At 48.4% G+C, this 26,769-nt stretch overlaps 1 protein-coding gene and 1 non-coding gene across 3 annotated transcripts in view; one reads left to right on the top strand and one right to left on the bottom strand.

Moving 5' to 3' along the window:
• ELL (elongation factor for RNA polymerase II) overlaps window positions 1-26,769 on the top strand; it is a 135,748-nt gene that overhangs the window by 91,969 nt on the left and 17,010 nt on the right. For both annotated transcript variants that reach the window (XM_029051248.2, XM_029051247.2), the window contains 4 exons: window positions 5,516-5,637; window positions 6,663-6,826; window positions 10,754-11,007; window positions 15,598-15,722. In XM_029051248.2, coding sequence (XP_028907081.1) covers window positions 5,516-5,637; window positions 6,663-6,826; window positions 10,754-11,007; window positions 15,598-15,722 — 665 coding nt within the window. The remainder of the gene's footprint in view (window positions 1-5,515; window positions 5,638-6,662; window positions 6,827-10,753; window positions 11,008-15,597; window positions 15,723-26,769) is intronic.
• LOC114807267 lies at window positions 5,308-5,445 on the bottom strand. The gene has a single exon (XR_003755318.1). It is a non-coding gene; the product is annotated as a small nucleolar RNA SNORA7 (small nucleolar RNA).

Genomic DNA, 26,769 nt, shown 5'->3' with positions numbered 1-26,769 from the left:
TTGCCAGTTGACAACACCACTCTCCTCCCTGTCTCTGAGGCCCACAATTTTGGCATTGTCCATGTGTTTTTTTAAAAAATGCTATTTGTTAAGCATTTCCCGTGTGTCAAACACCATTCTAAGCGCTGGGGTAGATACAAGTTAATCAGGTTGGACACAGTCCCTGTCCTGCATGGGGCTCACTGTCTAAATAGGAGAGAGAACAGGAGAACTGAGGAACAGAGAAGTTAAGTGACTTGCCCAAGGTCACACAGCAAGCATTTGGCAGAGTCAGGATTAGAACCCAGGTCCTCTGACTCCCAGGCCCGTGCGCTTTCCACTAGGCCGTACTGCTTCCCACACTCCTTCTCTTTCAACCCCCATATTCAGACTGTTGCCAAATCTTGTGAGTTTTTCTTCCACGTTTCCAGAATCTGCACCTTCCTCTCCATCCAGATGGCCACTCGCCCAGCCTTGAATAATAATAATAATAATAATAGTATTGTCACTAGGGTACTAGTTCAGTGTTTACTATGTGCCAAGCACTATACTAAGTGCTGGGGTAGCTACAAGATAATCAGGTTGGACACAATCCCTGTGCCTGCGTGGAGCTCACAGTCTCAGTAGGAGAGAGAAGGACTGAATCCCCATTTTACAAATGAGGAAAATGAGGCACAGAGAAGGTAATCAACTGACCCAGGGTCACACAACTGACAAGTGGCGGAACTGGGATGAGAACCCAGATTCTCTGATTCCCAGGCCCGCGCTCTTTCCATTAGTCCACGCAGCCTCCCTCCCTCCCTCCCTCCCTGCCTCTAGTCTCTCCCCTCTCCTGTCCAAACTTCACTTAGCTGGTCAGAAATCATTCATTCATTCAATCGTATTTATTGAGCGCTTACTATGTGCAGAGCACTGTACTAAGCGCTTGGGGAAGTACAGTGCAGCAATAGAGAGAGACAGTCCCCGCCCACAGCGAGCTCATAGTCTAGAGGGGGTAACAGACATTAATATAAATAAAATTACAGATATATACATAAGTGCTGTGGGGCGGGGAGAGGGGGGAAGAGCAAGGGGGGCGAGTGAGGGTGATGCGGAAGGGAGTGGGAGACGATCTTTTGGTACACCTCTCCTCACTCCTCTAAAAATCTGTGATGGTCACCCAAGCAGAAGTTCCTGACCAGTGTTTTTAAGGCAGCCCATCAGCTCTCTCCCTCCAATGTATCCACTCTCTTCACCTACTGTGGCCCAGCTCGCACTCTTAGTCCTTCTCAAGCTCACCCCCCCAACAGTGTCTCATTCTCCCTTCTCCCCCCACCTACCTCCTGCTCGCCCCTCCCCTTCAAATTTGACAAAGCACAATGCTTCCCCTTTCCCGATTAATTTATAATCTCTCCTGCTTTTGTCATTCTAATGAACACAACTTGGCTAGTTTCAAATGAAACCAAAGCCAAGAAGTTAAACAAAACCCAAATGCCTAGTGTGCATTGAAATGACGATCAAGCTCATCTGCTGCTCATTTTGATTCAAGATCCCTGTGGATAATACTTCTCGTACTGTCCGTTTGGCCACCGGAGCTCTCAAAATGGATCGTTGGTTTTGTTTTTTAAACTCTTAGCTTTGGACAGAACGGCAGGGAGGGCAAAATATCTCCATTCGCTCCTTCAGGCCTTTTATGTAGGTGAAAGGCTTGTGGGAATGGGGGGCTGATTTCCCCTTAATTTGTTGATCTCTTGTGTTTGTATCTACTGATTGTCCTTAGAATGGGCAGAGTCAATGATCAAGAAGCAGTGTGACCTACTGGAAAGAGCCCGGGCCAGGGAGTCAGAGGACCTGGGTTCTCATCCCAGCTTTGCCACTTGTCTGCTGTGCGACCCTGGGCAAGTCACTTCCCTGTGTCTTGGTTTCCTCATCCGTAAAATGAGGATTCAATGCCCAGCCCAGTGTGGGCAGGGATTGTCTCTCTTTATTGCTGAATTGTACTTTCCAAGAGCTTAGTACAGTGTCCGGCACACGGTAAGCACTCAATAGATACGATTGAATGAATATTTAGACTGTAAGCCCCAGGTGGGATAAAAACTGTGTCCAAACTGATGAGCTTGTATCTACCCCAGCACTTAGGATAGTTCCTGGCACATAGTAAGCGCTTAACAAGTACCATTAGAGAAAAAGAACGAAAAACAAAAACAACCTCTCAAGATACTCCTGTCTTTCTCTCAACCTTCTTCCCAGTGCCCTCGGAACGAATGTACCTGATTTAAGCTGCCATTCTTCAGCAGCTTATGGGTCTTTCCGTGTCTAGATAGCTTTGCTAATGAAATCATCCTAAAATGCACCTGGTCACTGGCCTGTGATCATAATAGAGAAGCCTTTAGAGAAGCAGCGTGGCTCAGTAGAAAGAGCCCGGGCTTGGGAGTCAGAGGTCATGGGTTCTAATCCCGGCTCCGCCGCTTGCCAGCCGGGTGACTTTGGGCAAGCCACTTAACTTCTCTGTGCCTGTTACCTCATCTGTAAAATGGGGATTAAAACTGTGAACCCCACGTGGGACATCCTGATCCGCTTGTCTCCCCCCAGCGCTTAGAACAGTGCTTTGCACCTAGTAAGCGCTTAACAAATGTCACCATTATTATTAATAGAGGATGGCCTCTTGCTCAGTCACGCGAGTGCTGACGGTTCAAAGGCCAGCTGAGAAGTCGGCCTAAAACGGACCGGAGGTGTGCGTTCTCACAGCGCCTCTCCTTCCCCCTGGAATTATTCCTGCCCTTCCGAATAGCAGTTCATACTCTCCCATGTTGGTCAGAGTGGACAGAACCTGGGTCCGGGAGTCAGGAGACCCCGGATCCTAGGCTGCTTCGGACCGCTGGGGCCGTGCCGCCCGCGAGGAAAGCGTCCGCGAATAGGACAGGCCCAGCAGGAATCTGGGAAAATAGCTGGCTAGTGTGGGCGGCAAACACCGCAGCGGTTGCCAAGCCAACAGCTTGCGTGCACGGGGCTACGGCTCAGCGATGGCACTAAACTGCAGTCACTTTGACCCTCTACTTGGACCGCGAGCCCCAGGGGACGGGCTGACTCCAACCTGATTATCTCCCGTCACCCCTAGTGCTTAGAACAGTGCTTGGCGCACAGTCAGACACTAATCCTCCATCTCACCTGTCTCACTGCCTATCCCTGGCCCACGTCCTACCTCTGGCCTGGAACGCCCTCCCTCCTCAAATCCACCAAACACTCACTCCTCCCCCCTTCAAAGCCCTGCCGAAGGCGCACCTTCTCCAAGAGGCCTTCCCAGACTAAGCCCCGCTTTTCCTCAGCTCCCCCTCCCTTCCGCATCACCACAACTCACTCCCTTTGCTACCCCCCCCCGCCCCGCAGCACTTACGTATGTATGTATATATCTGTAATTCTATTTCTATTGATGCCTGTTTACCTGTACTGATGTCTGTCTCCCCCCCTCTAGACTGTGAGCCCATTGTGGGCAGGGATTGTCTCTCTTTATTGCTGTATTGTACTTTCCAGGCACTTAGTACGGTGCTCTGCAGACAGAAAGCGCTCAATAAATGCGATTGAATGAATGAATCCCATAATAATGAGAAGCAGCATGGCTTAGTGGTTAAAGCACGGGCCTGGGAGTCTGAAGGACCTGGGTTCTAATTCCGGCTCTGCCACTGTCTGCTGTGTGACCTTGAGCAAATCCCTTCACTTCTCTGGGCCTCAGTTACCTCCTCTGTAAAATGGGGATAAAGAGTGTGAGCCCCATGTGGGACGGGGACTGGGTCCAACCTGCTTAATGTGTATCTACTCCAGGGCTCAGAACGGTACTTGGCACATAGTAAGCACTTAACAAGTATCATAATTATTATTCATTACCTTGCTTGTGAAACACCTTTTTGTGCCCTTGGCAGCATGCTGTGCCCCCACCCCAACCCCTGCTTGCCTCCTCATTCGTACCCCAGACTCACAGGACTGGCTCTAGCACTTGACTCAATTCCCTTATTGCCTGAGTACCTACTGAGGGCAGAGCCCTGTACTAAGCGCTTGGGGGAGTATGGAAGAAGCACTGTGGCTTAGGGGATAGAGCACAGGCCTGGGAGTCAGAAGGACTTGGGTTCTAATCCTGGCCCTGCCCCATGCCTGGTGTGTGACCTTGGGCAAGACACTTCACTTCTCTGGGCCTTAGGCACCTCATCTGTAAAATGGGGTTAAGAGTGGGTGAGCACCATGTGGGACAGGGACTGGGTCCAACCTGATTAACTTGTATCTACCCCAGTGCTTAGAACAGTGCTTGGCACATAGTAAGTGCCTAACAAGTACAATTATTATTATTGTTATTATTATTATCATTAAAGAGTTTACAATCTTGCCAGGTTGGGGGACCGGAAGAATTAGGCGCTAAAATCAATGACAGAATAGAGGAAGGTTCTTCCCTATAATGGAAGCTTCTTAAGGGCAAGAAACGTGTCTACCAACTCTATTGTATGAGACTCTGCCAAGCGCTTAGTACAGGGCTCTGCACACAGTAAACGTGGCCTAGTGGGAAAAGCTTGGGCCTGAGAGTCAGGGGCCCTGAGTTCTAATCCCAGCTCTGACACTTGTCTGCTGTGTGACTTTGGGCATATCACTTCACTTCTCTGTGCTTCAGTTCTTCATCAGTAGAATGGGGATTATTCATTCATTCATTCAGTCGTATTTATTGAGCGCTTACTGTGTGCAGAGCACTGTACTAAGCGCTTGGAAAGTACAGTTTGGCAGCAGATAGAGACAATCTCTTCCCAACAGTAGTCTCAATAGTGTAGAAGGGGGAGACAGACAACAAAACAAAACAAGTAGACAGGCATCAATAGCATCAAAATAGATAAATAGAATTATAGATATATATACACATCATTAATTAACTAGTAAGTGCTTAACAAATACCATTTTTTAAAAAAAGGAAGCGCTCGGTAAACATCATTGATGGATTCTTGGTCCTGAGGTTTTAGGACTAGAGTTTATCATTCGCGATGGAAGACTTCACCATCATGGAATTGAAGCTAATAGATTAACCAATTCGTAGAATGCTTGTTTTGAAGAAAACCTCACAGACCACCTTATTTTGCCGGTTGTTGTTGTTGGTGTCTTATGCCGTCGCGTCGTCTACGACCCATAGCGACACCATGGACGCATCTCTCCCAGAACGCCCCACCTCCATCTGCAGTAGTTGTGGTAGGGTATCCATAGAATTTTCTTGGTAAAAGTACGGAAGCGGTTTACCATCGCCTCCTTCCGCGCAGTAAACCCGAATCTCCGCCTTCGACTCTGTCCCGTGCCGCTGCTGCCCAGCACAGGTGAGTTTGGACTTGTAGCCGATTGCCTGCCACTCGCTAGCCACTGCCCAAGCTAGGAATGGAATGGGTAGGCTTCTGCTTGACTCTCCTTCCCGTAGTCGAGACTGGCAGAGTGCTGGAAACTCTCCAGGTGCAACCCTGAGAGGCCATTTTGCCGGTAGTCTTTAGTACTGCAAACTTTCTGAGTGACTGGCATTTTTCTCTCTCCTCTCCAACAGAATATCTCAATTCCCCAGCGTGATTGCCCGACAGAAGCACGGTCTTTCACATTTTATCTTTCAAACATTGGACGAGACAATCCCCAAGGGAGCTTTGACTGTGTAAAGCAGTATGAATGCAGGTGAGCAATGTCATTGACTAACTCATTTTGCCTCTATCCCCATTGACCTCATTAAATATTTTATATTGTAGATGGTCTAATCCACTTGTGATAAAAGTATATGTGATTAGGAAAACCTGCACTGCAGGGTCAGGGAACTGGGAGTTTGGTTTCTCAGTTCCTGGTGCAAGCCAAGTGTGGATTTTGTGCTGAGAAGCAGCCTGGCCTAGAGGAAAGAGCAAAGGACCGGGTGTCAGAAGACCTGGGTTCTAACCCCGGTTCTGCCACAGGCCTGTGGTGTGACCATGGCCCAGTCATTTACTGCTATGTGTCTCAGTTTTCTCATCTGTAAATTGGGGTTACAGTGCCAGTCTCCCTTCCCTTTAGACTGTGAGTCACACGTGTGGCCTTGGGCAAGTCACTTCACTGGGCCTCAGTTACCTCATCTGCAAACTGGGGATTAAGACTGTGAGCCCCAAGCAGCGTGGCTCAGTGGCAAGAGCACAGGCTTGGAAGTCAGAGGTCGTGGGTTCTAATCCTGGCTCTGCCACTTGTCTGCTGTGACTACGTGGGACAATCTGATTACCCTGTATCTGCCCCAGCGCTTAGAACAGTGCTCTGAACATAGTAAGCGCTTAAATTCCATAATAATTATTATTATTATTATGTGGGACAGGGACCGTGTCCAACCTGATTTGCTTGTATCTACCCCAGCGCTTAATACAGTGCCTGGCACGTAGTAAGTGCTTAACAAATTCCGCAATCATTATTACATGTGGGACTGGGACTGTGTCCGATCCAATTATCCTGAATCCTTCCCAGCGCTTAGCGCAGGGATTGGCTCCTAGGACACTCCTAACCAATACCACAATTCTTCTTCTTACTGAATTTATTTCACAGAAATTATGTTTCAAACGAGCAGCTCTGAGACAAGTGTGAGTTTCCCCCCAAATGACCATCTGCTCCAGGGCTCTCAGGGTGGTTTTTCTGAAATCATCGGCGAACGCCCCGGGAACGCTTCTTCATGTAATCTCTTTGCTTTGCAGTACCGGGAACAATCATTTGGATTTTATGGGAAGCATACAAGACAAAATCACTGTGTGTGCCACAGATGATTCTTATCAGAAAGCTCGGCAAAGCATGGCCCAAGCCGAGGAGGAAACTCGAAGCCGAAGTGCCATCGTTATTAAACCCGGAGGCCGATTTGTAGGTAAGAAGCAAGTTGGCGTGGGGAGTGGACACCGGCCCCCTAAATCTGAATGGCCAACACCGCTGAAAATCCCGTTGGGGCTTTGTGGCGTTTGGCCGCTAACCTTGCCATTCGAGATATTGATCTTGTTGGCTCGTTGCCGAGGTTTGTTACCACTGACTCTGAAGAGTCCACGGTGGCTACTTTTGACCTGTCAGGTGTCAGGGAGGGGCCAAAATGGAGAGGGCGGGGGTCCAGAACAGTGAGCCCTTTTCCCAGGCCCAGAGCTAGTGGGACTTTTCAGCTGTCAAGGAAAAAAAAAAGTTGGCTACAAAGGTCAAATATCTTTTATTTTTATGAGCCAGCTGGTTTTTCTTCTGCCCTGTCACATGATCTCTGTGTCCTTTCCTCCCAGTGGCTCTGATGAACAGCAGGGTGAGTTGCAAAATGTGAAACTGACCCTAACTCATTGTTTCGTGAGCCAAACAGTGGAAGCTGAGAAGCCAGATAATAATCAGGAAGGAAATGCATTGATTTCCTGTTCGGTAGAAGCTCATTTGCTGTTTAGCATTTCATGTTTGGAAACAATTGCAGTAAATTGATAAACTCTGAGGATGGTGACTAGGGGTCTGAAAGTAGGAATTTGGCAGAGCTTTACTAAAATAGAAAGGTAAATACGCTAAGAATCTTTTTCTCTTGAATAAACTCGAGGTACAGTCAGAGAGGCAACATAAGGGATGAAAGGGGAGAGCTAGCTGAATGGTTTTTTAAGCCATTTGAATCTATTGGGAAGGATCAGGTTGTTTGTCCTTTTAAGTTAGGAGGTGGATGAGAGATGAGACAGCGGGGTTTTGATAGCTTTAAATTACCCCCCCCACACACACACACAAACCACACAAATGTTTGCACGCACACATGCAAACACACAAATTAAGATGGAAGGTATTGTATTTCCCCCTCCAAGCTGTGGCAGAGAATAGATTTGCCTTCTCCCCATGGCTGTCAAGGGGAAAAAAATTCGAGGTAACTAGAGCCAGCTGGAGCTTGCGGTGTGACGTCATGACATCGCATACGCTCCAGAGTGGTGGGAGTTTGGTTCACGGCTTCCTGCCGCTGCCCCCACAGACCACAGAGCCCCGGTTGGGCTGCTGCTGAAGAGCAGCACAGCCCTGAGCCGGGGGATGTGGGCAAAAAACTACCTGCAAGGGTGGCCGAGGGCGCGGGGCGGGGCCTCCCCGAGCCCCAGGCCGGAGGAGTGCCCGGAACCGGTGGGAACATGATCTAGATCCGGAGAGGCCCCGCGTTGCCCTGGTGAACTGCTCTGGCCTGGGCTGGCGTTTCTACTTGGGAAGCGGCTGTATGCCCTGGGTCTGGCTGTGTCAGGATCATTTGGTCCCTCAGGTTGCTACCTGGCCATCCCTGCCCTGAGGCGGCCACTCCTCCCGGCAAGAACCCCAACCCAAAATGGCAAGGGAGGGGGCTGAGGCAGCATCGAATTAGCAGCCGCAGCAATCCTCCGGGGCCAAGGGAGGATTCCCAATATGAGACCTTTATTTTTTTCCCCCCGTGGTATTTTATGCGCTTACTATTGTTCTGGACACTGTACTGAGCACTGGGGTAGATACAAGCTAATCAGATTGGACGCAGTCCCTGTCCCACGTGGGGCTCACAGTCTTAATCCCCATTTTACAGATGAGGGAACTGAGGCACAGAGAAGTGAAGTGACTTGCCAATGGTCACACAGCAGAGCCAGTATGAGAACTCAGGCCCATGCTCTGCTTGACCAGGGGCCTGAAAAATGGTCATCCCACCCAGCTCAGTGGAAAGAGCCCTGGCTTTGGAGTCAGAGGTCGTGGGTTCTAATCCCGGCTCCGCCACCTGTCAGCTGTGTGACTTTGGGCAAGTCACTTCACTTCTCGGTGCCTCAGTTCCCTCATCTGTAAAATGGGGATTAAGACTGTGAGCCTCAAGGGGACAACCTGATTACCCTCTATCTACCCCAGCGCTTAGAACAGTGCTCGGCACTTTGTAAGCGCTTAAATACCAACATTATTATTATTATCATTATTATTACCTCCTCCCCTACCTCCCGGAGCTGCCCAAAAGGACTGGGCCTTCCTCCCCTGAAAAAAAGAATCATGAATTGCTTCAGATCTTGCCTCCGTAAGTTCCCACCCAACGTATAAACACTGACGAGAGTTTCCCTGGAACCTTTACATGGGATGCTGACAAAGGTCTCTCTCAACAGGTATTTACCTAGTGAAAATGGAAAATGCACCAAAGAAAATATTTTGAAAGCAGATAGGGCTTTGCTAGCCCTTTGGCCGTTTAGAACGCATGCCATCATTAGCGTATCATACCAGCGGTCCATCCAGCCTAGTCATGGTTTTTAAGATTCAGCAGCCAGGGAGGACGCATGCAGGTCTAAGGGTTTGAAGCTTTAGAAATAAATGACCCGAAGAAGCGTGAGGAGAGGTTGCCCATCCCCAAGAGCAAAACCGGGGAAGGGAATGGGGATGGGGAGGGACCGGGGCTTTCTGTGGTTTGTTTCCAAGCTTAAACTTCATTCTCCTTCCGGGACGAGGATTACGGGAAGAGGCAAATGGCGGAAAGCCGGCTCTTCCTCCACCTTCCCCTCCGTTCACCACCATAGGGTGATAGTGCAGCCTGCCACTCCCTAGTGGAGCCCCATTGTGGTTTCAGTAAGAAACAAAAGCGTGTACACACTTGGGGAGCTTTCAGGTGACAAAAATCCTCAAACGGTCTTTGCCGTACCAGCCCCAAAAGCCGTGAAATGAACCGTGGGAGTCCTTGGGTTGTAGGAAAGACTTCTGGATTTTGCGAGTTTTCCCATTTGAAGGGTTACAGACCTGTGAAAAGGAGTTCACCATTTCTCTCGCCAGAACCAAAGCGCTACACGGCCCTAGGAGTCCTTGTGTTGTGGAAGCTTGCCTATCATCCTCTCAGTACACTGTGCTCAAACATGTGGTGTCTGTCCTTTGGGAAGCAAGTCCTAGCTTTGCTAATAGAAAATCTGGAGCTTTGCTCCAGAAAATTCCCTTTGGTCAGATGGGAAACATACCACGCGGTCTTTCTGGAGGCGAGACCCGGGAGACTTATTCCAGAGCAGTTTGGGGTTTGTTTTCATGCGTTAACTTAAATCACATGTTAAAGCGTAAAATCTCCAGGAATTAAATGGGAAAAGTGGCTGTGTACGTTAACCTATGGACTTTGACCAGCCCTTCCAACTCTGTTTTGCAACATTTGTTATTTAATAGGTTGTTCCAGCGCCATTCCTTTTGACGGGGTCAAATGTGCGTGACTGAGGAGGAAACGGATATTAATTAAAGATTCAAATGGCTATGACCTGCAAATTGTGACTGTGGTTCAGTAGACCAATGTGTTACATTCCCTCCCCCGCCCCCCGCCCCCGTCCCCTCCTCAAATGCCCTAAATTTGCACTGACGGGAGAAATCAGACCCGCAAGGTTTCCATTGTTCAGAGAGCAGCAACATCTGCTAGAAAAAGCAGTTTGGCTGAGATCAGCAGTCAGCGAGCTCCGCTTTCACCCCGGTGTATTGCTGCAGTCATCTGAATTTGCTCTGACACTTTGGTTTCCTCCTCCCTTTTCACAGGAGAAAAATGGTTAATCCAGAAGGAATGTTGTATAGCTGGGTTGCCTGAAGACTGGGAGAGAGGGTGCAGTTCTGGACATTTAGAGCCCCCGGCCCCAGAGACAGAGACTGTGCAAACTGTCCAGTTGCAAGTCCAGCCTACCCCGGTTATAATGGGGTATTGTGTTCTCTTCCCGCCAGCTCTGTGGGGGTTCTAGCATCCGATAGTTGCAAAGGGGCGACTGGAAGCCCACCTGTCTATGCGCGGGCTCTGGAAAACCGTCGGACTGGGAAGAGGCTTCCCTGTCGTTCACCGAAATTCATCTCATTTCAGGCAAAAAGGTTCAGTTCCGGAAACCGGCCCCAGGAGCGGTTGACCCTGCTCCTTCCAGGAAGCACCCCACACCCGTCAATCTGGCCAACGCCATAAAGAAGAGCATGAACAATGTTTCTCAGCGGCCCATAAAAGACCGGGTGATGCACTTACTGGCACTAAAGCCTTACAAAAAACCCGAACTGATTCTGAGGCTGCAGAAGGATGGACTCGTGCAGCCGGACAAGGAGCTGTTGGATAGCATCCTGCAGCAGGTTCGTATTGGCCAAAGCTCAGGGAAACGTGGGGTCACCCCTCAGGCCGAAGCCGCACCCGGCGTCTGGCGACGGCCTACTGAGCCCGTCGGCTCAAATTTCTGTTTTTCACTAAGAGCGTAGGCCGGTCTCTCGTGCACAGTGGTGGAGCTGGCCGGGTGGGGGTTTCTCAGAGGGTCTCGTCCAGAATCTGTGACCGAGTTAGAAATTCCAACTGCCTGGATTCCGACAGCTGAAGCGGTCAGCTAATGGATCTATCTCTGGGTCCGCTGGAATCAGTATGCGGCAGCCTGACGTGAGGTCTGGTTTTGAGAGGGCAGGCTAAGGCGGTGCTATAACGGCTTCTAAATGAATGTTAACTCGGGCGGTTTAAGAGAAGTCAGCTCTGGCCGTTAGGTTTGATCTCCACCTTTCTAATTTTACTGCTGAGGAAGTGCCTTAAATGATTTCATCTTGGAGCGAATGTTGCATCTTGCAAAAGACCGTACGTGGTCTTTTCAGTGTCGTTCCAGGCCTGCAGTGCTACCCAGCACTGGGAGGGGAGGGATGAAAGGATACCTGAAAGAGGGGCGGCGGGGGAGGGTGTCGGGGAAAGTTTGGAGGAGCCAGCAAGCCGATGGCTGGGACCAAAGACCGACTCAGCTGCTCGGAGCCTGCGGAGTCTTTCCCAAATAGAGTCTGAGATACAGTGAGAAGCTGTGAATTGGTTGGAGGGCGTGACATTTAACCTATGAAAAGCTTGTCCTAATGAGTAGGCTAGAAGGTAAGGCGCTTGGGGGAGTACAGTATAACAGACACGTTCCCTGCCCACGAAGAATTTACAATCTAGAGAGGGAGACAGACATTGATATAAATTACAGGTGTGTACGTAAATGGTGTGGAGATGTGAGTCCATCCAGGTCTATGTAAGCTTGGTATGGGGAAAGAGCAGGACTCACCCTGGTCACCCAGGACAAATTGGCAAAATCCCGAACAACCACAGAGCCCAGATTGTGGTGGATTGCTTTTTTCGGCAGACCATTTGCCTCTCCCTCCGGTTCCCCCCCCCCACCCCGCCACCCCCAGTGCCTGAGTACACTCAGTGCTCTGATAACGCAGGAGTGACGTCCTAGATGAACTCCGTGTTAAGAAACAGTCGTCAGGGTTCCGCCAGCCTTAAATGGCCCCACGCCCCTGTGCACAGTCGTTTCTTTGGACACCACACCATGTTCTGCCCAGGTGAGGGTGAGCTCCTGCCCTTGAGCTGGAGCAGGGCGTGTCCCTCATGGACATCTCCAGGCAGAAACCCTGATGGCCAAAGGGGCAGCTGGTTATACGCAGCGTCACACCCTCCCTGTCCCCCCACCACACACACACACACACACACACGCGCTGTTGGGACAGTCTACGAGGTGAAGAAAACCCAACCCACATGCCCGTTTGTGAAAGCAGCACAGCCTAACGGAAAGACCCCGGGACTGGGAGTCAGAGGACCTGGGTTCTAAATGCTGCCTCTGCCACTTGCCAGTGACCTTGGGCAAATCACCTAGTCAAGCAGTGGTACTTTTTGAGCCCTTACGGTGTGCAGAGCACAGTATTAAGCGCTTGGGAGAAGACAATACAGTAGAGTTGGTAGACACCTGCCCTGCCCACAAGCAACTTATGATCTAGATGGGGGGGAGACAGGCACTGAAATAAGTTAGAGATAAGAGAAATGGCAGGGTAGAAAGATATGTACAAAACCACTGAGGGTGGGGTGAATAGCGCATGCTTAAAGGGTACAGATCCAAGTGCACAGGCTCTGCAGGAGGGAGAGAGAGCAGGGGAAATGAAGATGTAGTCAGGTAAGGCCTCTTAGAGGAGATGCGATTTTTGAGGAGACCTTTGAAAGTGGGGAGAGTGGTGGTCTGTTGGATATGAAGGGAGAGGAAGTTCCAGGCCAGAGGCAGGGTGTGGGCAAGGGGTCAGCGGAGAGACAGATGAGATTAAGGTACAGAAAGTAGGTTGGCACTAGAGGAGCAAAGCATAGGGGCTGGATTGTAGCGGGATCGGTGAGGGGAGATAGAAGGGGGAGAGCTGACCGAGTGCCCTAAAGCCAGTGGTGCCCCACAGCCAATGGTAAGGAGTTTCTGTTCGATGTGGAGGTGGATGGGCAACCACTGGAGGAATTTGAGGAGCGGGAAAATGTGTGCGGGATTTTTTTTTAGAAAAACGATCTGGGCAGCAGACTGAGGAATGAACTGCAGAAGGAAGAGGCAGGAGGCAGGGAAGGTCAGTGAGGAGACTGATGTAGTGGTCATGGAGGGATAGGATAAGAGCTCGGATCAACGTGCTGGCAGTTTGGATGGAGAAGAAAGGGTGGATTCTGGAGACGTCGTGAAGGCGGAACCGACAGGATTTGGTAACGGATCGAATATGTGGGTTGAATGAGAGAGATGAGTCGAGGATGATGCTAACGTTATGGGCTCTTGAGACAGGGAGGATGGTGGTGTTTTCTACAGTTATGGGAAAGTCGTGGGGAGGACAGGGTTTGGGTGGGAAGATGAGGGGTTCTGTTTTGGATCTGCGTAGTTCGAGGTGTCGGAGGGACAGTCAAGTAGAAATTTCCTGAAGGTAGGAGGAAATGCAGTACTGCAGTAAAGGAGAGAGGTCAGGACTGGAGAGCTAGATTTGGGAATCATCTGGGTAGCAACTATATATGAAGCGGTGGGAGCAACTAAGTTCTCCAAAGGAATCAGTGTAAATGGAGAATAGCAGGGGGCCCAGAACCGAGCCTTGAGGGGCTCCCTCAGGTAGAGGATGGGAGGGAAAGGAGGAGCCTGTGAAAGAAACTGAAAAGGAACGGCCGGAGAGATAGGAGGAGATCCAGAAGAGGACAGTGTCAATGAAGCCAAGGTTAGATAATGTTTTCAGGACAAGGGGGTGGTCCACTTCCTTGGGAGAGTGGGGGGAAGGGAGGACTTGAACATCAAAGGTCTAAAAATTTCCTACACTGAAATTGTCCTTTGTGTTTGCCTTATCTATTTTTTGAACATCCATCATGTTTATCAACTGTAAATGTAAAACTCTGTGTCAGACAGCCTTCTAAATGTCTCAGTGTTTTGGAACTAACAGAAGACTGAAAGGGAGAACCACGATACTGTGTAATATCTGAAATCTAGAGTAGGTTTTTAATTTTCACTTGTTACTAGAATATTTTAGTGAGTGAGGTAATATTCAGTTGATGAAATACTAAAAGCATATTAGTTTGCTATTCCTGAAGCAGTAACTTCTATTATTTGAGGAACCAGAATATATAGTCCTTGGTATTGGGGAATTTTACATATATATTTTATTTACAATTCTATATTGCCCATGCAGCTCTCTTTGGTGAGCTGAACTTCCACAACATCAAAAGAGGCTGGTAGAATGATAAACCCTACTAAGAATGCATCCTCTTTGTGGAATGTTGTCTTTATTTAAAAAAAAAAAAGGTGTAATAAACCATAGCCCAGCCTTAATTAAAGCCTTCATAAGAATTTCTTCCAGCAACAGTCCCTGTATATTCTCAGAAATCCTCCTTTAAATAAGGTTATTATGGTTCCCTCAAATACCTCATTTGCAGATAAGCATCACTCATGATGGAACAACTGTAGTTCAAACTAAGTTTCCAGCATCTGAAGTTTGTTTATAAAGGCAAGTTTTGTACTGTAAAATTGTTGGAGAGGGAGATGGGAAGACAACGAAAATTAGCTATATTTGTTGTTGAAGTGGGCGGTTCCATGACACTGACTTCGTTCTCAGGCTTTTGGTGGCCTGTTTCTTTTCCTTGTTCCCACAATAGCTGTCAGAGTGGTACTTTTCAGTACTTTCGGTCTCCTGTCCTTTCGCATAGATCGGGATGGCGTAACTGTTCTCTGAGAGAAAATGAAAATATTCAATTAAAGAAAAAATTTGGCGGTTGGTTTATTATTTTTCCCCGCCTCACACCTATTGATATCACGGAGAAATTTGGTCTTTGGGAGCCGTGACATCTTTGGCCTTGTGCCGTTGCCATATCGAGTTGCGGAATTAGCAGGTGTGCTACTCCGTGTAGATATTGGACGGCATTAGTAAATGATCTGACCATTCCCACTGGAGGTTTATTTTGAAATGCTCTCCATAGTTTCTGTGTAACCTCGGGGACTGACTGTAATTTTCAGGTGAAGGATTAAAGGGACAGAAAATCTACAAACTGATGTTCAGAATTGTAACCCCACTTGGGGAAGTATCTATTTCATCCTCCCTACCCTTTTTTCTGGAAAATATATTTTAAAAAAACACTTGGATTTGCACCTCTTGAGTATTTGATATTCACCCCATCCCCCCAAGCCCTATTGCAATTATGTCCCTATCCTCTCCCATTTCCCTTATCTGTAATTGATTTTCGTGTCTCTCTCCCCCTCCAGACTATCAGCTTCTTGTGGGGAGGGAATGTGTCTATCAAGTCTACCGTACGGTCCTCTGCCAAGGGCTTAGTACGGTGTTGCGCACACAGTACGTGCTCAATAAATTCCATTGATTGAGTGATTGAACAAACCAGGTTTGCCGTACACATCTGCTAAAAGTTGAAAATTTGCTTTTGTTTTCCAGGTAGCAAACACTAGTGCCAAGGACAACACATCCACTCTAAAAGATTGTTTATACAAAGATGTTCAGAAGGACTGGCCTGGATATTCCGAAGGAGATCAGCAGTTACTAAAAAGAATTCTGATTCGGTAACTCAGACCCTTTCTTGCATTTACCGTGTCTGTCTCCTGCCTGCTCAGGGCTACAGATACTGTGTCAGATCACTCCATCCCACCCAGAGAGCATCCAACCAGGCTGGGTTTAGGAACGTTCTCCTTTTTTGGGTTAGTGATGTCCTTGGTTGAGTCGTGCTAGTTTCAGAGCAGTGTGGGGGTTCTTCTATTCATATAGCCAAATTTAGTGAATCAAGGGAACTTGGGAGTGGGGTTTTCCTATCTCCCGCCTACTGCCCTGCCCCAGAGCCACATCACTGTTGCTCTCTTTCTCTGGAGAAAAAGATCTGCCTTGTTGGTTGAGGGGGCGGGGGAGTATTGGTGTGTGCGTGCGCACGTGTCAGTCCGTCTGTCTCTCCCTCTCTGCACCCAACTCTGGAGAAAAGAATCGGCCTTGTTGGTTGGGGTGTGTGTGTGTCTCTCACTCTGTCTCTCACTGTCTCCCACTCTCTGTCTCTATCTGTGCCTCTATCTGTGTGTCTGTGTCTCCGGGTCTCTGTCCGGGTCACCTTCGCTCAGTGTCTCCCTCTGTTTCTCTTTCTGTCTCTGTGTGTCTCTGCCTGGGTCTCTGTTTCTCTTTCTCTGTTTCTGTCTCTCTCTGTGTATGTGTCTATAAATAGACCTTTTTTTATATAGAGGAAAATGCTAATTTGGATAGAAACCAGCACCCCAAAGCTGAATTAGTAAATTAATTAGATTGAGCACTGGGTTTCTGGGTAGAGGAGGGGAGTCTGTCTGCACAAGATCTCCAGGCTGTTCTGATTGGTGTCCGTACCCACAGGGGCTATCCTTGACAAAGCAAATGTGCTGGGTTTTAGATTGCTAAATTGTTTAATCTTAAAATTCTCTTAATCCTCCTCTCTACTGGGCAGTTTTGAGAAGTAAAGAAAAGCAAAAGCTTTTTTAAGAGATTAAATCGGGTTAATTAAATCTCTTCTCTTTTTTGGATTTAATTGGCAACCGAGGTTGAGCATATCAGATGACCACTTCTGAAAAAGTTATTTAAGATGTATCCCCTCATCAGAGAAGCAATTACTAATTAGTTTGTAAATTAATGACTGGTTTAGAAGTTGTCCGTGAATGGGATGAATTAAAAGCAGTCTAATTTTCTAAGTAGTTCAAACGATTGCTCGGGGATTTATGACTATCGAACGCTATAGTCAACTCTTTATGATGGTAGTTACATTTGAAAACGCGAGTACGGTGATAGTTGGGGAGGGGTCGTTATTGGGTATCTCCCCTCTTCCTCCCCTGTTAACCACATATACTAATTTGCCGGTTCGCTCTCTGCAGCAGGGAAAAATGGCTGCTCTCTGTTTACCTCTCTTTTTAGACTTTTCCACACAGGCAGCAGTTCAGTGTAAAAGTTAATCTTTCCTGTGTTGGGGAGGCTGGTTTTCGAGAGAGGTTTGGTGTGTTCTACCAAATTTATCAGGGAATGCGTGTATTTACAAAATACAGTCTGATGTGCCAGTCAGGCAGAGGTCCAAAACACCAGGAACAGAGAGATTTAGGAGCTTGAATGTACTGAAAGCCAAAGAGTCTTTAACAATATTTGGGGTGATTTGAGAAGGATTTTTTTTTTTGGTTTAGAGGTGCGGGTGCCCTATTTCTCCTAGGCCTGAATTATGAATATTAGGATGCTACAGAGGGCTATAGGCAGTAGCTAAGATCTCTCGATAAACTGCAGTTAATTTAAGTTTCTCCAAAGGGAGATGATCAGATGATCCCATTCCTATCTGCCTGCAAGGCCCCTGCACCGCCTTGCACCGGCGTTAACTGGGAGGGTTGAAGTCGTGTCTCCCCCGGCGCCCCCAACTCTGCAAAGTCTTCAGGCCCCATGGGGGCTCCTTTTTTTTTCCTAAATCTGCCAAGACGTTGGGTCAACAACACCATGCTAACCCTCCAGGGTTAGGGGAAGTCTCCATTGATCTCTGGCAGGACTCTCTCCCTCAGCCACGAAGCCTCCACCCTTTCGCTTTCAGAAGGAACTCATTTGACTAGACTCCCTGATTTGGGTGGGATGCTCACGACCTGGCGGCTCCTCCCAGCCGACAGCAAACTCCCTCCCCCGCCCCGCCCCCGGCAGCCTGGTTAGGGTTCTTCTTTTGGCTAGGGCGCTGGGAGGGGACCCGGGGGGGGCAGCAGCAAGGAGGAGGAATTGAAGAAGGCTACCTGGCCTTCAGGGCCACCGCGGGCACCACCATGACTGCTGAACTGGGCCTCCCCCGGGCCATTGCTCGGAGTTTGCGGCCCGGCAGAAAGCACGTTATTCTGGACACAGCGGTCGCTTTGAAAAACACCCTGGAAAGGCTGGTTGGGGCTGGGTATCCCCAGGGTTCCTGCCCCTGGCCTCCCATGGTGGCGCCTGCCCGAGGCTGACAGAACTGGCCCTTCCCACCCCATTGCTTGGAGTTTCAGTCCGTGAAGGGACAGGTTTGTGGAGGTTGCTTGCTGCCTCCCCACTCAAGTACTGGGGGTGACCCAGAGGAAGGTACTGGCATCCACTCTCCCTGTCTTTGCCCCTTTTTCTCGCTCCTCTTCCCTCCCGCTTTCCGACCCTGAGCCTGTCCCACCTGAGGGCCTCTGGGAAACTGGTCACCTTAGGGCGAGTGACCCTTTCCTTGGCAAGTGCAGCCCAACTCCAAGGAATCAGGTGACCGGACCTCCCTCCACACCCGAACCCCTTCCCCCACCCTGCAACCTGCTGCGCAGGAAAGTAGTTCCTCTGTAGCTCTACAGTATCGACTGGGTCCTGCCAAATAGCGAAACAGTAGCAACAGAAGCAAAATCTCCTGAGTCGTTTTGATTTTTCCTGGGTGTATCCCTCGGCTGTGGCTAAAATTGACCATTCTCACATTGCAGATCGAGTGCGTACCCCAGGCTTACATCCCCACGAGGGTCCACGTGGAGGTCTTCAAAACGGGGAGGCACGTGATGGCAGTTTCCGTTTCTGCACCCCGCCCTTCCCCTCCCTAACTGTCCTTAAAAGAAGCAGTGTGGCCTAGTGAATAGAGCACGGGCCTGGGAGTCAGAAGGACCTGGGTTCTAATCCCGGCTCTGCCCCTTTTCTGCCGTGCGACCTTGGGGAAGTCTATTCTATTAAGCACCATAATTATTATTAACTACCATTACAACTATTGCTTAGCACGTCTGAATCGGTACTTCTCAGATTCCCTCCTAAAATCCACTCCTCCTCCGTAACATTTTTTCTAATGGTATTTGTACAGCACTTACTGTGTGCCAGGCACTGTACTAAGCACTGGGGGAAGTACAAGCCAACCAGGTTGGGACACAGTCCGTGTCCCTTGTGGTGCTCACAGTCTTAATTCCCATTTTACAGATGAGCGAAGTGAGGCACAGAGAAGTGGAAATGACTCGCCTAAAGTCACAGAGCAGACAAATGGAGTCGAGATTAGAACCCGGGTCCTCTAATTCCCAGGCCTTGGCTCTTTCCGCGAGGTCACACTGCTTCCCATCTCAGTTGACAGCGTCACCATTCTTCCTCTCCCAGAACCCGTCACCTTAGTGTGTGGCCTGCGCTCCTCGCTATCTTTTAGCTCTCATAGTTGCTGAATCCTGACCATTCTTCCTCCCCAGCATTTCCTGGATCCTCCCTTTCTTCTCAGTCGGTCGGTCAGTCAGTGATATTTACTGTACACCTGTGTGAAGAGCACTGTACTAAGCATTTGGGAGATTAGAGCAGATAAGCCACTATCCCTGCCCTCAAGGACCTGACAGTCTAGTGCGGGAGACAGTCACTAAAATAAATGATAGGTAGGGGAAATGGCTGCATACAAGGACAGGTATGTAACTGCTGTGGGGATGGGATGAGTATGAAAGTGCTTAGGGGATAACGATTTAAGTGCACAGACAGTGCAGAAGTAGGGGAGACCAGAGTGGTGAGTTGAAAGGTTATTCAGGGAAGGCTTCCTGGAGGAGGTATGATTTTAGGAGGGCTTTGAAGAAGAGGACGGTGATAATCTATCAAATATGAAGAGGGAGGGCATTCCAGGAAGGAGGGAGGGTGGGAGCTAAGGTCATCAGCGAGAGAGACGAGAGCGAGGCACAGTAAGTTTATCGGTGTTAGAGAAGCAAAATGTGCCTGCTGGGTTTAACGGGAGCAGTGAAGTAGGGTAGGAGGGGGATCGCTGATTGAGGGCCTTGAAGCTGATGCTGAGGAGTTTCAGTTTGAAGCGGAGGTGGATGGCAGCCACCGGAGGCTTTTGAGGAGTGGGGAGACGTACACCGCACGGCTTTCTAGGAAAACGATCCAGTAGCAGAGTGAGGTATGGACTGGAATGGGGAGAGATACTTCCAACCCCTCTCTCACACCATCCCATCTCTCCGGGGCTCCCTGCCCCTAGGGATCTGCCAGAGCACAGGTCTCCCCGTCTTCCCTGCCCTCCTAAAATCCCACTTCCCCCAGAAAGTCATCCCCGACTCATTCCCCCCTCCCCAAGTCACATCGATCCCACAGTCACCCTTAGCACTTGGGTACTTCCACCCAACGTCAGCACTTTAGCCTATATCATTATATAGCTCAATGGCATATCAAGCAATCACTGGTATTTACCGAAAGCTTCCTGGCTGGAGAGCGCTGTACTCAAGCGCTCGGGAGAATGCAGTATAGTAAGTAGACACGATCCCTGCCCTCAGAGAGCTTACAATCTAGCGGCAAGACAGACATGAAAATAAATCGTTAGTGATCCCTGTCATTCTACATATGTTGCGTCTTTGTTCATGTTTCTTATCTTTCCATTCTTTGGCAGTTATGACCTGTACTTTATCGACCTGTCACCCCAATTGGATTGTAAGCACCCTGAGGGCAGGAATCACATCTTCTAGTTTCCTGGCACTCTCCCCATTGCTCGGAACAGGGCTCTGCACTCATTAAGCGTTCAGTAAATCCAAGAAGAAGGGGCAGCGTGGCCTAGTGGAAAGCTTGTCAGGTTTAAAAATGATCGTATTGAGCAAACGCTTACTATATGCCCAGCACTGTGCTAAACAGAAGCTGCCCGGCCTAGTGGAAAGACCACGGGCCTGGGAGCCAGAGGACCTAGGTTCTAATCCCGGTTCCAACACTTACCTTCGGTGCGACTTTGAGCAAGTCACTTCACTTCTCTGTGCCTCAGTTGGTGCAACTGTAAAATGGGAATGAAGTACCTATTCTCCCTCCTTTTTAGATTGTGAACCCGTTTGGGACAGGAACTCTGTCCAACCTGGTTAACTTGTTTCTACTCTTTGTTTAGACTAGGAGAGAGCTTTACACATAGAAGTGCTTAGCAAAATTCCATTTAAAAAAACAAAACGCTGGAGAAACTGCCAATTAATTCAGTCAGACACTGCCCCTCTCCCACATGGGACACTCAGTCTCCAGAAAGTCTCTGGGAGTGGTTTCCAGAAGTGGCTGCACATCTTTGAAGAATTGGGGGATACAATAAATAGTCCTCATTAAGAATTCTCAGTTGAGCAGTAAGCCCTTACTACGTGCTGAGTGCTAGGGCAGTTAGCCAATGATCCGATCAGAAACAGTCCTTGTTCTTCATGGAGCTCATGAGAGAAGCAGCATGGCGTAGTGGATAGAGCACGGGCCTGGGAGTCAGAAGGTTGTGGGTTCAAATCCCGACTCCACCACTTGTCTGCTATGTAACTTTGGGCAAGTTACTTGACTTCTCTGTGCCTCAGTTACCTCATCTGTAAAATGGGGGTTGAGACTGTGAGCCCCACGTGACCCGATTTGCTTGTATCCACCCCAGCGCTTAGTACAGTGCCTGGCACATAGCAAGTGCTTAACAAATGCCACTATTATTATTAATAATAATAAAAACAGGGAGAGCAGTTGGCTCATCGCCTCTTTAGAGATGAGAAAGCTGAGGCCCAGAGAGGCCATACAGCTGGGGCTCGAACCTGGGTGATGTGAATCCCAATGCCATGCTTTATCCATGAGGCCACACTGCCTCCCAATTAAATGCCCTCCTGAAAAGAACCATTTTGCAAAGGAATTGGCAGCTGCTTAGCCCCCCTCCCCCCCCCCCCCCCCGGTACTTATGACCATATCCGTAATTTATTTCTATTAACACCTTTCTCCACCTCTAGACGGTAAGCTCGCTGTGGGCAGGAAACGTGTATCCCAACTCTGTCGTATTGTTCTCTCCCAAGTGCTTAGTACAGTGCTCTGCACCCAGTAAGTGCTCAGTAAATGCCACTGATTGATTGATCCTAAGATCTGCCCTTTCCTTTACACCTTTCTGGCTTGTAATGAACATGACTGCCCCAGTGAGAGAGGTTTGAGTCCTCAGGAGTGGGCCAAAGGAGATGGCGTTGTTCCTTAGAACTGAGTGGGGGACTCTTTCTCCCACAAGTGTGAAGCCTCTTCACACCACTGAAGAAGGGATTCCAACAGGTGAATCTTGAGCAGTAGACCAAAGGGAAATTTTTGGTTGCTACTCTGCCTCCACAGAATCTGGGGATCAGACGTCTTCTGATTAGGCTGGGATTTGGGGGAAACAAATAAAAGAAATCATTTGATTCCCAAGTGGCATTTCCTTTGCGATACAGAACTTTCATTCTTTCAGTGGTGTTTATTAAGCACTTACTGTTTGCAGAGCACTGTACTGAGCACTTGGGAAAGTACAATACAACAATAAATAGTGACATTCCCTGCTCACAACAAGCTCACAGTCTGGGGTGGGAGGGGTGGAGACAGACCAGAGACCATACTAAAAATATGAAATGTAAATCTCTTGGTCAAGATTATCAGTTCTCACAAATTTCTCTTGCAAATTCTGGGTCACTGGAGAAATTTGACTTTTTAATGGTGGAGAGAGGATGACCGCATTATGCGTTCCTAGTACACGTAGCTCTTTTTAGCGATCTTTCAAGAACTTAGTACAGTACTCTGCACACAGTAAACTCTCCATAAATGCCAGTGATTGATTTCTAATTATTGAAACTTCGCAATCTCTCTACCTCCTCCAGTACTGGGCCCCTGTACTGAACGAGCCACATAAATTTCTCTAAAATGATCCAGTTCTACTCCGTTCCTATCAATCAATGGAGGATATTTACTAAGTGCTTACTGTATGAAAAAGCACTGTACTGAGCACGTGGGAGACTTCAGTCGAGTTGGCAGACACGATCACTGTTCTCCAGGAACTTGACGTTTTGTGGAGGGAGACAAGACAATAAAATAATTTACAGATAGGGGAAACTATAAAGTGCAAGGATAGGTACATAGGTGCTGTGGGGGCGGGATGAGTAGTAAAATGCTTAGGAGATACGGATTTAAATGCATGAGTGATGCAGAAGAGAGAGAAAGTAGGGTGGGGAGTGGAGAGATTAGTCATAGATGATGCAGAAGGCGGGGAGAATAGAGCAGGGAGGTAAGAGGTTAATCAAGGAGGACTTACTGGAGGAGATATGATTTTAGTAGGGCTTTGAAGGTGGGGGTCTGCCGGATACGAGTGGGAGGGAGTTCCAGGCAGGAGGTAGGGCATAAGCAAGGAGTCAGCGGCAGCAGAAGAGACGAGATCGAGGCCCACCGGGTAGACTTTTGTTAGAGGAGCCAAGTGTGCAAGCTGGGTTGTGGGAGAGGAGTGAGCTGATTGAGTGGCTTAAAGCCAATAATCAATCCATTCAGTGGTAATCATTGAGCGCTTATTATGTGCAGAGCACTGTACTAAGCACTTGGGATAGTACAATATAACATAATTAGCAGATACGTTCCCCGCCCATCACGAGCTAACAGTCTAGAGGGTGAGACAACAGGGAGGAGTTTCTGTTGGACGTGGAGATGGATGGGCAACTATTGGAGGCTTTTGAGGAATCGGGAGGCATGCATAGAATGTTTTTTTAGAAAAATGATTTGGGCAGCAGAGTGAAGAATGGCCTGGAGTCGGGACTGGAGGCAGGGAGATCAGCGAGAAGGGTATCATGTTAGTCGAGACAGAACGTGGCAGGTGCTTGGACCAGCTTGGTTCTAGAGATGTTATGAAGATAGAGCCGACAGGATTTGGTGACTGAATATGTGGAAAGAGATGAGTCAATAATGCCACGGTGGCGGGCTTGTGAGACGAGCAAGGGAGGATGGTGATGTTGTCAACAGTGATGGGAAAGTCAGGAGGAGGAGGAGAAGGTTTAGGTGGGAAGATGAGGGTTTTTTTGGACGTGTTAGGTTTGAAGTGTCGTCGGGACATCCTAGAAGAGATGTCCTGAAGACAGGAGGAAATGCGGAAACTGCAGAGGAGAGAGGTCGAGGCTGGAGAGGTAAATTTGGGAATCAGCTGTGTAGAGCTGGCAGTTGAAGCATGGAAGTGAATGAGTTCTCCAAGGGGGTGGATGTAAATGGAGACTAGAAGGGAACCTAGAATTCAGCCCTGAAGGGTGGGAGGCAAAAGAGGAGCCAGCATAAGAAGATCGAGAAGGAGCGGCCAGAGATGCAGGAGGAGAACCAGGAGAGAATCATGTCAAGCTTAAATGAAATGTTTCCAGGAGAAGGGGGTGGCCCACAGTGTCGAAGGCAGCTGAGAGATCGAGGAAGATAAGGATGGAGTGGAGTCCTTTGGATTTGGCAAGAAGCAGGTCACTGGTGACTTTTGAGAGGGCAGTTTTCCGTGGGGCAGAGGGGACAGAAGCCAGATTGCAGAGGATCAAGGAGAGAGTTGAAGGAAAGGAAATGGTGCACCGGGTGCAAAGGATTTGCTTGAGGAGTTTGGAGAGGAATGGTAGGAGGGAGATGGGGCAATAACTGGAGGGAGCTGTGGAGTCAAGAAAGGCACATTTTTAGGATAGGGGCTACATGGGCACATTTGAAAGCAGAGAGGAAGGAGCCATTGGAGAGTGAGCAGTTGAAGGTGGAGGTCAGGGAGGGAAGAAGGGAGGGGGCAAATGCTTTAATAAGATGCAAAGGAGTGGGGTTAGAGGTGCAGTGGAGGGGATCGATCTTTTAAGAAATAACTGGCCCAGTTAAGAGTGTCGATTTGGGGGTTGCCGAGGAGATTTTAGGGAGTTCACACGTGAGGGTTTCAGTTTTGTCGATGGAATAGATGACAAGCTCGTGAGGTACGGTGAGATGGCGGGGGGGCTGGGGGTGGGGGGCAAGAGGTCTAAGGAGGGAGTTAAGTCAGAAACAGTTGGCAAGGGCAATGGGCACAGACATCCAGGACTACTAGCCAGGAGCCACAGGCAGCAGCAGCATACTCTGGAGCCTAACCCTGAGCTAGACTTCTGGGATTTCTGCCTTCACAGTGCTAATATTTTCTCTCAATCTGCTGAGTGAATAGTTTGGTTTGTTTTTTTTTTATGTTAAACAGGTGGAAACTTGACTTTTCGCTTTCTGTAGGCTCATTTCTGTTGTGATTTTTGGCGAACGCAGAATGCTGCTCTTTGTATTTGAACAATTTCCATAATCTGAAAGCACAATTGGCTTGAAGATGAGACACGGTTATAGACCAACAAAGTCTGTAACATTAGAGGTTCTTTGGCAATGCTCGGGAAAACTAAAACTGGTGTGTTGTAACTAATTTAAACATCCTCAATGCCCTGAATTATAACCTAAATGGAAAATTACAACTGTCCGCACAGTCTGTCTGTTATTTTAAGTTGATTCTTCCTAGTAAAAAGCAGTGTTTACTGCATTTTCTCAAACTGTGGCATTTACTTATGTAGGGGACTAAAAATAGGACTTAGGAAGGATATAGTCAACTCTACAAATAAAGACTGGCTTGCCCAATGCAGGTATATGATGCTCTGCAGTGGAAAAAATGTGGAGTGCTGAAAGAGAGTATGTGGTGTAGTATCTGGAGCGGAAAAGGGCTATCGCTGCTCCCCTAAAAGTTGGTGTGATTCCCTAGATCCATCCAGGAGTTACTTTTCCTTGCTCAGAGCTCTTCTATTTTTTCATAGCCATCTCTAGGTCAGTTCTTTTCTGCCTGACCTCCCCTCCTCTCCCCCTTCCCCTTAAGCAATCGTATTTATCGAGCGTTTACTCTGTGCAGAGCGCTGGACTAAGTGCTTGGGAGAGGACAGTATGACAGAGTTGGTAGACACATTCCCTGCCCACAACGGGCTTACAGTCTCGAAGGACTACATGATTTTTCACAGGTTTGTTTATAGTCAGATATTCACAAGATTTATCTTAGCTGGCTGGTTTTCCCCTTTTCCCGCCATCTCTTTCCCTTTCCAGCATCTCAACCTTCCAGCGTCACAGGCTCATTATTTTAAAATTCCAGAGCCCTAGAGAGTCTTATCCAAAAATGGATTCTAGTTTAGCGCCTGTGATCTTGTTCTTGAGGTTTTTTGCTGAATCCCCGCCCCCCCCACCCACCCCAGTTCAAGTAGCAGTACTTTAGACCAATGAAAGGCTGCCTTTTCTTTTTTTTTAATAAGCTCCAAACTGTTGACTGCAACAACAACTCCTCAGCCCCTCTGTGGCCTTGAAAATGCTAATGATGCCGGTCCCTTGAGGAACATAAAACAGTCGAAGCACCTGCACCCTCTGTCTAGTGGCTGGAGTCCCCTACATAGAGGTGCTCCTGTTTATTGTTGTAATGCAGATCAGTGTTAACTCAGCTTTCCCCAAAGACGTCAGTGGATGAACGGAGACTACGTTTTCTCAAAATGCCAAACCCTATTAAGTTTCGTCTGCTAAGGGTTGTGAGGTGGGATGGCTGTGGCCAAGGGCTATCTAGGGGAAAGGGTACAGGAGGCAGAGTTAATACACATGGTGTTGGATCCTTAAATGTTCAGTGCCTAGTTTATTCTACAACAGGGCACCATGGAAATGCTTCTTCTTCTTTTCTTTTTTTTTGGAAACTCTTAAGATCACCGTATCTGTTTGCTCAAACTATCTCTGTGATTTGGAACCTTCTGATCTTCCCTGGATCTATCAAAATGGGCTGCGTCGTTCAGTTTTCATTAAGTTGCAGTAAAAGTGAAATTGGACACCCTATAAAAACACAGTTCTGGTTTTTAGCTGGTAAAGCGTCAAGTTATGTTAACTGACATGTCCTGATAGCATTTT

The sequence above is a fragment of the Ornithorhynchus anatinus genome, chromosome X1 (genome assembly GCF_004115215.2).
Source record: "Ornithorhynchus anatinus isolate Pmale09 chromosome X1, mOrnAna1.pri.v4, whole genome shotgun sequence".
Taxonomy (NCBI): domain Eukaryota; kingdom Metazoa; phylum Chordata; class Mammalia; order Monotremata; family Ornithorhynchidae; genus Ornithorhynchus; species Ornithorhynchus anatinus.
The sequence above is the reverse complement of the archived record's forward strand: the minus strand, read 5'-3'. Positions and strand labels throughout refer to the sequence as shown.